The following is a 15,320-nucleotide window of genomic DNA, read 5'->3' as shown; positions in this document are numbered from 1 at the left end:
CAAAGATTAATAGATACAGAAACTTAAGTCCTTATCATAGTATCTGATACTTAATAAGCATTCTTTTGGTAATGCTATATTTTTGTTTATTTCAGAAATTTCAACTGAATAAAATTTTATTTTGAAGAACTAATTTTATGCATTAAAAATAGATTTCTGTTTTTTTCCTAGTGCTGTGGTTCTTATATTTTTATTGCTTTGGTAGTTTTTTGGCATTCATTTTAAAAATGCTTTTATTTTTAATATACTAAGATTATTCTATCTAGACTTTGTGGGTAATTACCTGAAAAACGTGGTAAAATACAAATTGCTCTACAAATTCTGAATTGATATGTAAATATCAGTTTTATATATTAAACCATAGGCTGGTTAAATTTATCCCTAATTTATCCCCCACGCTATGCTGAAATGATTGAAGATTACTCCTTAAGTATCTTGAGAACTTATTTCTTTTGCAGTAATTCTGTATCATAAATAATTATTTTTAACCTGCATAGTTTTATAACTTATGACCTACATACTGTATTTTCTCTCATGTGAATCATATGTTCATCTGTGTGAGGAAATTGAGTCTTACATTGTTTTAAATTTGTTATTTAAGCTTGCCCAACTGGGAAGTGCACAGCCAGAATTTTAATGCAGTCCACATCCCTCTCCATGGTCCTCTGATCTAACTTTACTTTAAATTTCAAAACCTTAATAAAATTATTATGTAAAAAGAAGATGGTACATAATTATATGCCCATTCCTATTGAAATAAATATGTAAATTTATTATAAATACAAAGTTGTGATTAAGTATATACAACAATCACAAATTACTGAAATGATTTTTGAGACTCTTCAACAATCTTTACAATCCTCATATTGTTTCATCTCTTTTATTTACACAGAAGAAAATTCTGTGGCAAGTGAATAAAATACCCAACTTTGTTCCAAAAAATCTTTAAAACAGCTGAAGAGTGAAGGAAGGCAGAGTAGAGGGAGTGACTTGCTCAAGGCCAAACAGATAGTCCACTGACTCCTGATCCAGTTCTCTAGCCCTAATTACTCTAAATGTTGTGTTTTAATCCCACGGCTTCTTTTCAGCCCTCCATCTAGTACTTCTGACTACAAAATAAGAATGACAGTACTGCCTTATGAGTGCTGTGTAGTATGGTCACTTACCATCTCATATCATAGACTTACTGGTGTACTTTAAACTTGCAATGATTTGGAAACATCTCTCCAGCCTGTCTAGTGTTATTGTCATAATTTGGATTTTGGCACAAAGGAGAGATCTAATATTTAGATGCTAGCTCATGTTGGTTATTTCGGGAGACAGTTGTACATTCTCATTGATGGTTATTATATGGAAAGTACAAAATTCAATCCTTTTTTAGCTTTTTCTGATATGAATAAAGTCTGATTCATCTTTTAAAAATTGAAGTATAGTTGATTTACAATGCTGTGTTAGTTCCTGATATACAGCAAAATGATTCACTTATGCATATTATATTATATGGAGCCTCCCTAGTGGCTCAGACAGTAAAGAATCTGCCTGCAATGTAAGAGACGTGGGTTCTATCCCTGGGTTGGGAAGATCCCCTGAGAAGGGAATGGCAACCCACTCTAGTATTCTTGCCTGGAGAACCCCATGAACTGTAGCCTGCCAGGCTCCTCTGTCCACGGGACTGCAAAGAGTCAGACACGACTGAGTGAGTGATGCAGTGCGTGTGCGCACACATGCACACACACACACAGCAAAGTGCTTCAGTTATACATATTACTGTTCTTTTTCATATTCTTTTCCATTGTAGTTTACTATAGGATATTGAATCTAGTTCCTTGTGCCATATAGTAGGACCTTGTTTATTTTATATAGAGTAGTTTGTATCTGCTAATCCCAAACTCTTAATTTATCCCTCCCTCGTGGCCACCCCACCTTTGGTACCCATAAGTTTGTTTTCTTGTCTGTGGATCCATATCTGTTTTGTACATACGTTCATGTGTGAGTCTGACTCATTTCTTGATGCCTGAAGTAAATGTTTACTTTTTCCAGTGCAGAATTCATAACTCTCAATGATTGCCTTCAGTTGGCATACCTGCCTTCCAAAAGGAATCACATGTTGCTGCTCTATCCTCGTGAGATTTTAATCCTTGATCTTGAGGTGAATCAGACAGTGGGTGTGATTGCAATAGAGCGAACAGGAGTTCCTTTTCTGCAGGTACCTACAGCTTACAAATTACATCAGCAAAAGTTGATTATGAATTATATAGAGAAAAATAATCTATACCTTTGCATAGTCTTGCAAAAGTCCTTAGTTTCCCCTTTTTTCTATTTATTTAAAGATTGACAATGTTATTTTACATTCCTTATTTTTCTGGACTTCTGATTGGTTTGATTTAACCCTAGAAATTATTCTGACAGATCTGGAGATGGATACTGAACTATTTAAGTTACACGAATAAAGACAAATTTTTTAGGATTGATGGATTAGGGGATTATATGTGTGCTTTTGTGTTTTTGTTTTACTTTTTGCCCGTATTCTGTAAATATGAGTTTATGAGTCTCACTGTATATATAATTTTAAAATCTGTGGTTTTGAAAAATAAATATATCATCTATTTAAAGGTAATTCCCTGCTTTCAACGTGATGGTTTATTTTGCCTACATGAAAATGGTTGTATAACCTTACGTGTTCGAAGATCTTACAGTAGTATTTTCACTTCAAATGAGGAACCGGGTAAGTTTATATCTCACAATAATGTTCACTTATTTTTTTTTTTTCAGAATTATTTTTTAAAGCTTTATGTGGCAAATACTAGCCAAAGCATGGAGTTAATGATAATCCCTGCCTTAAAATAATAGAATATGGTTATAGTATGAGACATAAGAAAGCACAGACCCAAGATAATCTCTGGGTATTATAACAGTGCACCTCCTGGATGCAGCAACAATAGTAGTATTTTGTAATCCCTTTTTGACTGTATCCATGAGCCAAGCACATGTTATCTTTTGTGACCATTTCTTTTACACAATCCAACCTTGTGTATACCTTTATTATTACACCCCTTTGACTTTTCTTCTGCTTTAGCAAGGAATGTCTTAAGCCTGTGTCGCTTCCATGGTAAAGTGACATAGGTTAGGAAGTCTTCAGGGCATTCAGTTGTCTTTTCCAGTCTCATCCTGGAGAATAAAACTGATGTCTTTATGGAATGATGTGCTATGTAAAGGTGAAAGTGACTTTCACATCTTTCGTAAAATACAATTATTTTCAGGCTTACTCTTCAGTTTGGTCACTCAGTCATGTCCGACTCTGCAGCCCCATGGACTGCAGCGTGCCAGGCTTCCCTGTCCATCACGAACTCCTGGAGCTTGCTCAGACTCATGTCCATAGAGTCGGTGATGCCATCCAGCCATCTCATCCTCTGTTGTCCTCTTCTCCTCCCGCCTTCAATCTTTCCCAGCATCAGGGTCTTCTCCAGTGAGTCAGTTCTTTGCATCAGGTGGCCAAAGTATTGGAGCTTTGGTGTCAGCATCAGTCCTTCCAATGAATATTCAGTACTGATTTCCCTTAGCATTGACTGGTTTGATCTCCCTGCTGTCCAAAGGACTCTCAAGAGTCTTCTCCAACACTACAGTTCAAAAACATCAATTCTTCAGCGTTAAGCCTTCTTTATGGTCCAACTCTCACATCCATATGTGACTACTGGAAAAACCATAGCTTTGACTAGATGGACCTTTTCGGTAAAGTAATGTCTCTGCTTTTTAATACGCTGTCTAGGTTGGTCATAACTTTCCTTCCAAGGAGTAAGCATCTTTTAATTTCATGGCTGCAGTTACCATCTGCAGTGATTGTGGAGCCCGAGAAAATAAAGTCTGTCAGTGTTTCCATTGTTTCCCCATCTATTTGCCATGAAGCGATGGGACTAGGTGCCATGATCTTCATTTTTTAGATGTTGAGTTTTAAGCCATCTTTTTCACTCTCCTCTTTCACTTTTATCAAGAGGCTCTTTAATTCCTCTTCGCTTTCTGCCATAAGGATGGTGTCATTTGCATATCTGAGGTTATTGATACTTCTCCTGCCAGTCTTGATTCCAGCTTATGCTTCATCCAGCCCAACATTTCACATGATGTACTCTGTGTATAAGTTAAATAAGCAGGGTGACAATATACAGCCTTGATGTATTCCTTTCCCAATTTGGGACCAGTCTCTTGTTTCATGTCTGGTTCTAACTGTTGCTTCTTGGCCTGCATACAGGTTTCTTAGGAGGCAGGTAAGGTGGTCTGGTATTCCCATCTCTAAGACTTTTCCACAATTTGTTGTAATCCACACAGTCAAAGGCTTTGGCATAGTCAGTGAAGTAGAAGTATGTGTTTTTCTGGAACTCTCTTGCTTTTTCTATGATTCAGTGGATGTTGGCAATTTGATCTCTGGTTACTCTGCCTTTTCTAAATCCAGCTTGAACATCTGGAAGTTCTCGGTTCACGTACTATTGAAGCCTGGCCTGGGGAGTTTTGAGCATTACTTTGCTAGTGTGTGAGATGAGTACAATTGTGTGGTAGTTTGAACATTCTTTGGTGTTGCCTTTCTTTGGGATTGGAATGAAAACTGATCTTTTCCAGTCCTATGGCCACTGCTTTTTCCAAATTTGCTGGCATATTGAGTGCAGCACTTTCACAGCATCATCTTTTAGAATTTGAAATAGCTCAGCTGAAATTCTATCATCTCCACTAGATATGTTCATAGCGATCCTTCCTAAGGCCCACTTGACTTTGCATTCTAGGATGTCTGGCTCTAGGTGAGTGATCACACCATCGTGATGTAGAGCAAGTAAATTATGATGGGCTACAGGTGTACTGTTCATTATTTAATCATATATCTGTTGATCTTTTTTTGAAAGATTGTCTTCGTTTAAAAAATATTAAATAAGCTATTTTGATAATTGCTCTTTGGACATTAAACTTGGTGTGGACAATCACTAAGCTAATTGTCTTATATCCTGAAGAAATTAGTAATTGTAAATACAGGGAAACCATTTTTGACAAACTTTGCTTTAGTTGAAGGGATGATGTTCTATTTGGTTGAGGTATTATTTACATTGAAACAAGTAGCAGTGACATTAATATGGTTGCTTTCTAATATTTAAAGAAAACAATACTCTTGTTAAGATCCAGATCCTGTCCAGGAGCTTACCTATGACCTACGAAGCCAGTGTGATGCAATCAGGGTGACAAAAACTGTCCGTCCCTTCAGTATGGTGTGTTGTCCCGTCAATGAGAATGCAGCTGCCCTCATAGTGAGTGATGGCAGGGTCATGATATGGGAACTGAAGTCTGCTGTTTGTAATCGGAATTCACGGAGCAGGTAAATGAACCAATAGGATCTCTTTTTTGTTTTGCTTTGCTTCCCCCCCTTTTTTAAGACTGCCAGAATCATATAAAAATAGCAAGGCCTTTTTCTGTAAAAAATATATAGACATTAGATTATAAGGGGATTATGTAAACCTGCTAGAGATATTTCACCTGTGGTTTAGATTAATGACTAGTGTAAAAACTGGATGGAGTACTATGATCTAAAGTTAGTAATTTGAGTCACTAACATATGATGCAGACTTTAAATATGTAAGAACTGTCTAATTATTATATCTTTGCAGTAGTTCTGGCGTGTCACCTTTATATTCACCAGTGTCTTTCTGTGGAATTCCTGTAGGAGTCCTACAGAATAAACTCCCAGACCTCTCCTTAGATAATATGATTGGTAAGCCACTTTTTTTTTCCCTTCTGACTTTCATGTTAGGTATACTTTTTGAAGGGCAAAATTAATAGTCAGTGATTGTTGTTACTATTAAATCAAAGTTAATACTTCAGAAAACTAAAATGTAGATTTGTTCTTTTCTGAATAAACCAGAGGGATATAAAATAAGTAAAATTTATGTGGTCCCTAATACTTATCTGCCGATTGTCATTGTGATTTTACTTGTCTGTTTCTTCCTGTAGGTTATACGCACCACAAGGGTGGGACAGAGCTTAATTCAGCCTTGCATCCCCAGCACTCAGCACAGGGTGTAGCCCATTCTAGATGTACAATAAATAGTTATTGAAGAAATAATTAACTGAGCAATATTAGAAAAAAATCATCTTCTTGACTTACATTTTCTTATTTTTATGTTGGGAATTCTTACTTTCACCAAATATTTATTTGCAAATAAAATATTATTTCAAACTTATCTAGTTATTATAGAGCCAGAATATAGTCAAGGAAGAATGAGGGTTGGTGATTTCAAATATTATACAGCTAGGAATTATAAATATGCCAAGCAGAGTTAACGTGTAATTCACTTAAAATTGTGGCCAGTGGTTTATAAAGGATTTTCTTTACCATTATTTGTTATTCTATAATGTAATTAAACATGGACATTATTTACTAGGTTTCTTTTTGTTTGTTTAAATGCTATAAAAATAAATGATATACTAGAAAGAAGAGCATTAGCTTATTGATGTTACTCAGAGATAACATTTATTGAGGGCTTAGTACTATATTAAATGCTGTGCCAAATTCTCTACTTAATACCTTGACAACCCTGTGGACTAGGTACTATTATTATTATTTCCATTTTATATATGTGGGAACTAAGACCTGGAGAGATTAAAACACTTGCCCCAAAGTACACAGCCAGTTAGTGGAAATGTGGTCATAATCATCCCAGTCTGGAGTCTGCTTCTTGGCCATGGCCTCTAGTCCTGGCTGCTTCGCTGTGACCAAAGCAAGGCTTGACCTCTCCATACCCTGGTATTCTCATATTTCCTGCCAGTTTTGGACTCTTTGTGCTCATTGATGCTAACTTACATACTTCAAATTTTTTCTTTTCATCTTTCACACATAAATCCCTATGAAGAAGTTCAGACACATAATTGTTTTGCAAAATTTATTTTATCAGTAACATAATTTTCTGAGTTAATTGACCCTGTCTGCACTTAATAAAACTATTAAAGTGAAAAGAATTATGAACACACATGTACAGAACTAATCAGTAATATGAAGCCCATAGGAGTTTGAAATTTTATGCTGTTTAGGTATCTAAGTGATATAAATTACATTTTTGGGGGGACAAAATGATACAGATTGTATAGCAGTTCTTGACAATGTTGTTGATTTGACAGTATTAATTAAATCTTTGTTACTTGAAAACATTTTAATTAAAACTTCTAATTAAACTTTTAATTTGAAATTCAGTATGTACTTAGTGATAATTGAAAGCAATTCAGTTAAGTACAGAGGTCTGATTTATATTCATTGAGTAAAGGCTGTTGCTTATTAAGGCCTAATCTGCCCTACTTTGTGAATCACTTCACATGGAAAATGCTGGAAGAGAAATATGCAGTTTCCTGGAATCAACTCCAAGCTGGCAAAAGTTGGTAAACATGGCACCTACTTGTTGCCATTGCTTTAGACCCCATCTTTGTTACTAAAAATGAGTATCAGTTGTATGGCTTATCCTAAGGGATCATTTATTCAGATTGATCCTTTTTTTGTGTGTATATCTTACCGATTTTATAATAACATTTTACTAAAACGACTTGAGTTTAAGAGGTTTATTTAGAATCCCATCACCCACTCTGAGTAATTATTTACATTTTTCCCTTTCACAAGATGTGTATATGTGTGAGCACCTAGGGTGTTCACACGTGCACTAATGTGTGCTTGTGCTCATTCGTGTCCAGCTCTTTGTCACTGTATGGACTGTAGCCAGCCAGGCTCTTCTGCCCATGGAATTTTCAAGGCAAGAATACTGGAGTGGGATGCCATTTGCTACTCCAGGGAATCTTTCTGACCCAGGGGATTGAACCTGCATCTCTTGTGTCTTCTGCATGGACAGGTGGATTGTTTACCAGTAGCACCACCTGTGATAAACACACAAGCATATACACTCACACATATTCTTGTGTGATAACTTTATCCCAGGCTTTGGTGGTGCTGGTGGTAAAGAACTTGTCTGCAGGAGACATAAGGGACACAGGTTCGATCCCTGGGTGGGAAGATCCCCTGGAGAAGGATATGGCAACCCACTGCAGTGTTCTTGCCTGGAGAATCCCATGGACAGAGGAGCCTGGTGGGCTATAGTCCATAGCGTCAGAAAGAGTTGGACATGACTGAAGCAACTTAACACACACAAAGGAAGAAAAATTTTAAACCCTTATTAGTAAGCTAAAGTTTCAACTTTGCTGCAATCTTTGTAGTGCAACATTTTGTTATTGTTGTTGTTCAGTTGCAAAGTCGTGTCCGACTCTTTGTGACCCCATGGACTGCAAAAAGCCAGGCTTCCCTGTCCTTCACTATCTCCCTGAGTTTACTCAAACTCATGTCCATTGAGTTGGTGATTCCATCCAGGCTTCTCATCCTCTGTCGTCCCCTTCTCCTCCTGCCCTAAATCTTACCCAGCATCAGGGTCTTTTCCAATGAGTCAACTCTTTGCAACGGGTAGCCAGCATTTTGGAGCTTAAGCTTCAGCATCAGTCTTTGCAGTGAATATTCAGAGTTGATTTCCTTTCGGTTTGACTGGTTTGAGCTCTTTGAACCTATTTGTGATTACCAATTTTATGTGCACTTTAAAGTGCATCAGATCAAAACATAACACTTAAGGAAGGCAGTGAGACAGGAATATGCTATAATCTGTCATGTACAGAAACTCTTCTCTAACCCTAGTCCTTCTCGATTTGCCTTTGATACCCTGAAGCCAGCAACTTTGGCTAAAACAGTGTTTCTTAGAAGACAAAGCCCCCCGAATTATGGATAGCAATACTCTGGAGTAATCTAACCTTTGAAATATTAGATGATGCAAATTAAGTCCCGTAGCTAAATAAGACCCAGTGTATAGCTAAGCCCCCAGAGTGCTACGTGACACCTTCTAGATCTGAAGAGTACTTCCACTGTAAAGTTCCTTTAGAGTTTTAAGATCAGCATATGTTGCAGTTAATGTATTTTTGTTTGTTTGTTTTATTACAAACCAGGGCAAAGTGCAGTTGCTGGGGAAGAACATCCCAAAGGCTCCATTCTGCAGGAAGTGCAACTCAAGTTCCTGCTAACAGGTCTGCTTTCAGGACTGCCCTCCCCACAGTTCGCTATCCGTATGTGCCCTCCGTTGACCACAAAAAACATCAAGATGTATCAGCCATTGCTTGCTGTTGGTGAGTTCTTGTTTTAACTCTTAATGTCTATTTTACATTTTTAAGACATTAAAGTTTCCTGATTATTAGAAAATCCTTTATTCTCCTTTAGAATGCTTTAAGAGGAGGAAGAGGCTCCATGAAATTGTATAAATACTCATCTTGAAATGCTTTTTCCCCCTCTCCTGTTAATCTTTTTAAATCACAACAATAACTCACTCACCAATGGCAGATGACAGAGATTCCAACACCATGGATGTGTTTCTGAAAGGTCAGGCGGGTAGTCCTGTGTGATGCCGAAACCAGACTGCTTGTCTTTTCGTGGACCATCTCAAGCTTTCCTGTACATGTCATTTTGTTTTGAGTTTTTGTTAACAATGTGGTCAAAGTTAATATTTAGTAACAGCAAGAATCTATATTTGCTAAGAATTGTATGTTAAACCTGGTTTTATTTTATTCAAAGTGGCTCTTGTCTTTGTAAACTAAAGATTTGCCTTCTGGGTTGAAATTGCAATTTTTATGTTTTAGATTAAAAAAAAAATTGGTCTGGGTTTCAGCTTGCTGTCACAGTAATTTCATGGTAATGTGTTTAACCTGGTTTCTTTTACAGATAAAACAGAATTTTAATTTGCTTTTAAGTATATAAGGTTAAAAATTCATTTCTCTAAAATTTTGAAAAATAGAATATTTGTTTGAAATTGTCATTTTCTTAAGATGCTATTGGTTTGACTTCTGGTTTTTTCCCAGTTCTCTAAACATGTGATTCGTGATTCTTTTTTTTTCCTAAAAATAAAATCTCATCACATGTATCTTGTAGCCCTTGTGTCTTAGCTCAGTGGCTGGCTTGTGATTCCTAGTGGCTCATTTGAGTATTACTGTTTGGTGGTACTGTTATTTCCCCATTTTTTTCCATTATCATCTTTTGAAAGTGATTTGAATTTTAAGATTCAGTGATCTGTGCTTATAGGTTTCCAGATTTATATAAATACAGATAGATGTTTAATTTTTGCTCTAGAAACTATTGATTCATATTAAACCTCTTATTGAAATTTCAGTTGGAATTTGTCAATGTACATAGAATGTATGTCTCTGAATGTCAGTATATCTAATTTGTCAATTAGGATTTTATTAATTTCTTGGTGAAAATTATGTCTTGAGATAGTTAGATAATAAGAGTTGATCAGAATCTGAGATTTCCATTGTAGAATAAGCTATATTATAGTGGCATATAGTGAATAGCAAGTCATTTATTAAATTTAGTATAATAGCAAAGTAAAAGCAAAAAATATATGTGCCTGAAGTCTTGCAGAGTCATTAGGAAACACAAGCAGAGCTCAGCTGGATTCACTTCTCCTTCTAGGGCCTGTAGATCATAGTTTCAACATCAAAATGTGCAGAATATAGAAATCTTACAATAATTTTGAACATTTGCTAATTGAAAAGTTTGAGTAATTTAGATATTTTCTCAGTACTAGAACTAGAAGATATTGTGGCATAGGTAATAAATATAAAGTTATAATACCATATTTCTCTAGAATAGTTTTGCAAGAAATTTCTGAAGCTTTATTCAGCAAGTTAGCCAAGATTGGAATTTGCCTAGAATTTTTGTTTTTACTATTATTATATGATCCCTGGGTTGGGAAGATCCCCTGGAGAAGGGAAAGGCTACCCACTCCAGTATTCTGGCCTGGAGAATTCCATGGACTATATAGTCCATGGGGTCACAAAGAGTCAGACACGACTGAGTGACTTTCTCTTTCTGAGTGACTTTCACATTATTATATTATTATTTCTACAGTCTGTTGCTTCGTATGAATCCATTAATTCTTTCAGTCATGTGTAATGAGAAAGTGATTGTGCAACCGTTAACATTGTTCACTTTTCTTGCTTCATTTATAAAAGCATATTAAGGGCTGAAACATTAATTTCTGAAGAAAGTATTACTTTCTCAAATGGCCATGTCCCTTCTAATTAAATTTTAGACTGATTACCTGAGACTGAAAAGCTTTAGGTATAATAATCACTACAAATCATAATACAGTGATAATAGTAATAATAATCATCACATCCTTACATGGTGCTGAGTGTTGTACTAAGTGTCTTACACACATGTTTCTCATTTAATCTCCAATGAATAAATAGATTTTCAATGCAAGCAAGAAAACTGCAAGAGTATAGGGCAGAGCCAGGGCTTAAACTTAGGCTTCTTTAACTGTAAAATCCACAGTTAGCCACTGTACTTTACCATCTCTTTATGATGTATTTAATGTTAAAGACAGAGCAAAAAATCTTTGTAAAGAAAACCAGAAAAATCTGGTTAATGAGTTCTGCTAGGCTGTGTTTTTGAGTACCAGTTATAATAATAAACATTCAAAAAGCTTAAGAAGGTGCGTCGTCGAATTTTGTGTGTATTGAATTAGATTTTGAAGTCTTTCTTTGAAAATCTGTTTCTGGGTTTAGGTAAGATTACAGAGTCCATGGAACTTCCCTGGTAGCTCAGCTGGTAAAGAATCTGCCTGCAATGCAGGAGACCCTGGTTCGATTCCTAGGTTCAGAAGATACCCTGGAAAAGAGATAGGCCACCTACTTCAGTATTCTTGGGGTTCCCTGGTGGCTCAGATGGTAAAGAATCCGCCTGCAATGTGGGAGACCTGGGTTTGATCCGTTGGATGAGAAGACTGTCTGGAGGAGGGCTTGGCAACTCACTCCAGTATTCTTGCCTGGAAAATCCCATGGAAGAAGAGCCTAGAGAGCTCTAGTCCATGGGGTCGCAAGGAGTTGGACACGACTGAGTGACTAAGCACAACACAGCCCAGAGTCCGTGAGATTAGACCCATTTTTGAAAAGAGGGAAGGCAGAGAAATATACTCTTCCTTCACACCTAGCTTAGGTTCCTTTTATTAAAGATAGATGTTTTAAAATGAAATCTTGAGAGAAGACTTGTTAGATATGAAACTTCTACTAGATTAAATCTCCTCTATCATGTCATTTTGATAGGTACAAGCAATGGTTCCGTCCTGGTGTACCATCTCACCAGTGGGCTGCTGCACAAGGAGTTAAGCATCCATTCATGTGAAGTCAAGTGAGTCTGTCATTGGGATATTGAGCTCATAAACATATGTAATATCAAAAAAGCTCTTTTGGACTTTTCTACATGGAATACTCTGCAGTGATTATTTGACTGAAAGCTTTGAATAATAGATATTCTTGTCCAACTAGTAGCTGTGTTCATCAAGGATAAGTACTAATTGTTTACTTCGTGGAGGACGTTAATTCAGTGAAGAATTTTTTCTCACTTTATTTCTGCATCTTATTTATTTCTTCTAAGGTCTAGGATATTTTCTTATTGGATATAACTCTCTTTCCTTGTTCCAGTTTATATAGTTTTTTTCCATTTCTGCAAAGATCTTATAGTAGGACTTGTGATGAAAAATTTGAGTATAGTCACTTTAATTTTTAATCTCATTTATTCTTTCATTTGACATATGACCTGTTTCATGAGTTCTTTGAATGTAGAGGTATCTGAGGGAAGGCTAACAGGACAGAAGGAAGCCTCTTGCTTTATGTTTTAAAGTATTATATACCACTCCAGTAAAAATAAAAAGTATATACCTACCTGCTCCGTAGCATTATTTTTCTGATCACATGACTATATTATTTTCTTTGCCCTGGTAATGACAGATTATAAAGTTACACGTGTAAAATATAAATATATTAATCTTCGGTTATTTTTGGATGATTTTGGAACAGATGTATCAGGCTATTTTCTTACTTCTGTACATTATATAAATTATAGGCCTCATGTATATGTTAAAATTCTTAATGAACCCTTAGCGTACACATTATTCTGAATAAATGCATTTTCTAAATGGGAAGGGTCAGTGCTTGAAGTATCACAACTTCTGATTGTGATGGAAGTTTCTGAGAGTTCAGTTCAGTCATTCAGTCGTGTCCTACTCTTTGCGACCCCATGAATCGTAGCACACCAGACCTCCCTGTCCATCACCAACTCCCGGAGTTTACCCAAACTGATGTGCATCGAGTGGGTGATGTCATCCAGCCATCTCATCCTCTGTCGTCCCCTTTTCCTCCTGCCCCCAATCCCTCCCAGCATCAGGGTCTTTTCCAATGAGTCAACTCTTCGCATGAGATGGCCAAAGTATTGGAGTTTCAGCCTCAGCATCAGTCCTTCCAATGAACACCCAAGACTAGTCTCCTTTAGGATGGACTGGTTGGATCTCCTTGCAGTCCAAGGGACTCTCAAGAGTCTTCTCCAACACCACAGTTCAAAAGCATCAATTCTTCAGCGCTCAGCTTTCTTCACAGTGCAACTCTCACATCCATACGTGACCACAGGAAAAACCATAGCCTTGACTAGACGGACCTTTGTTGGCAAAGTAATACCTCTGCTTTTGAATATGCTGTCTAGTTTGGTCATAATTTTCCTTCCAAGGAGTAAGCGTTTTTTAATTTCATGGCTGCAGTCACCATCTGCAGTGATTTTGGAGCCCAGAAAAATAAAGTCTGACACTGTTTCCACTGTTTCCCCATCTATTTCCCATGAAGTGATGGGACCAGATGCCATGATCTTCATTTTCTGAATGTTGAGCTTTAAGCCAACTTTTTCACTCTCCTCTTTCACTTTCATCAAGAGGATTTTTAGTTCCTCTTCACTTTCTGAGAGTTAATGTTGCCTTAATCTTTTAAATTCATGATCTTTTGGTACAGCCTAAGTGACTGTTTATCGCCACGTTATGCTATCTCCCCCCACCGCCCCCCAGCGTCTCCCTAAATACACCTACATGGAAGAATAACGCCTTCGAAAGCATTAGGTGTCTGTCTGGATCCTTTCAGACTGTTGGTCATCTTTTTCTCTCCTTTCAGTAGTCCCTGCTGCCACTGATACCTTCTCTCTCCCTTTCTTTCCCATGTGTATTGACATTTCCTCTCTCCCTTGGATTTTGTGTGCAGTGTTCCCTTTTATGGCAAACAGCAATGAGTCAGAACTCATCATTTAATCAATACTTGTTCTGAGGATTATGTTAAATATTAATACTTTGCTTTCATTGTTTCATTGATTGCTCACTACAATTCTATGCAGTAGGCACTATTATTATTCCCAATTTACAGAAGAAGAAACAGAGTGTTGTGGAGTCATCTGTGAAAAGGTATATGGAATTCAGTCTAGGGCTTTTAAAAGGCTTCAGAACTGAGCTCGTAGCATCCTTGTGCTGGGTCTTCAGATAAAAAAATTCACATAGATTAATTGGAAACAGTTTGGCAGTAAGATAAAAATGTTGACTAAGCCAAGATTAATAGCAAGAATTTGGCACATGCTTCTGGGAAATCAAGCACATTTTCATCTTTTTCTGAACACTGAAATCTTATTTATTTATTTATATTGAGGTGCAGTAATATATATTAGTTTCAGATGTACAGTGTAATAATACTTGTATGTGTGGTGAAATGATCACCACAATATGAAGCCTCTAATAAAGACACAGTAGCTAGTTAATCAGTGAGCTATTTGCTATAAGTAAGATGTTATTCTGGATTGCTCAGGTCATAGATGTCACTAAGAACATGATTTACACATTATGATAGTATTTGTTATTGACACAAAAACTATAAAGTGTTGCTTGGGGTACCAGATAACTCTCAAGTGTATGCTACTCAGTCAGGCTAGTATTGTGAATGATCTCGTAAATATGCCCATTTTTAAAATATAAATTTTCCCTTTTAATTGCTATTTTAAAGATAATTCACATTTTACATCCAGAGATGGTGCTCAAGAGGATGCTAAAATACTGCTGTCTTTGTTTTTCAATTAATGCAATTATAGTATAATTAAAAACCATTATGAAAATTTCACAGATGTGTTATAAAAATTGCTGAACTTATTAGCAGTAAACCCAGTTCATTCTAGATACTCATATGCAAATTAAAGGCCAAGTTTTATTTATTTTTTAATTTAATTTAATTTTATTTTTTAACTTTACAATATTGCATTGGTTTTGCCATATATCAACATGCATCCGCCACAGGTATACACGTGTTCCCCATCCTGAACCCTCCTCCCTCCTCCCTCCTCGTACCATCCCTCTGGGTCTTCCCAGTGCACCAGCCCCAAGCATCCAGTATCGTGCATCGAACCTGGACTGGTGACTCGT

General features: G+C 36.6%; 1 protein-coding gene across 3 annotated transcripts in view; it reads left to right on the top strand.

Annotated features, from left to right (window-relative positions):
• WDR11 (WD repeat domain 11) overlaps positions 1-15,320 on the top strand; it is a 59,164-nt gene that overhangs the window by 10,998 nt on the left and 32,846 nt on the right. For 2 of the 3 annotated variants that reach the window (XM_010859243.1, XM_010859245.1), the window contains 6 exons: positions 2,041-2,206; positions 2,614-2,725; positions 5,155-5,350; positions 5,640-5,743; positions 8,995-9,171; positions 12,148-12,232. In XM_010859243.1, coding sequence (XP_010857545.1) covers positions 2,041-2,206; positions 2,614-2,725; positions 5,155-5,350; positions 5,640-5,743; positions 8,995-9,171; positions 12,148-12,232 — 840 coding nt within the window. The remainder of the gene's footprint in view (positions 1-2,040; positions 2,207-2,613; positions 2,726-5,154; positions 5,351-5,639; positions 5,744-8,994; positions 9,172-12,147; positions 12,233-15,320) is intronic. The other variant, XM_010859244.1, reaches the window with a different exon arrangement.

Source organism: Bison bison, unplaced genomic scaffold (genome assembly GCF_000754665.1).
Source record: "Bison bison bison isolate TAMUID 2011002044 unplaced genomic scaffold, Bison_UMD1.0 scf7180017864456, whole genome shotgun sequence".
Lineage (NCBI taxonomy): Eukaryota > Metazoa > Chordata > Mammalia > Artiodactyla > Bovidae > Bison > Bison bison.
The sequence above is the reverse complement of the archived record's forward strand: the minus strand, read 5'-3'. Positions and strand labels throughout refer to the sequence as shown.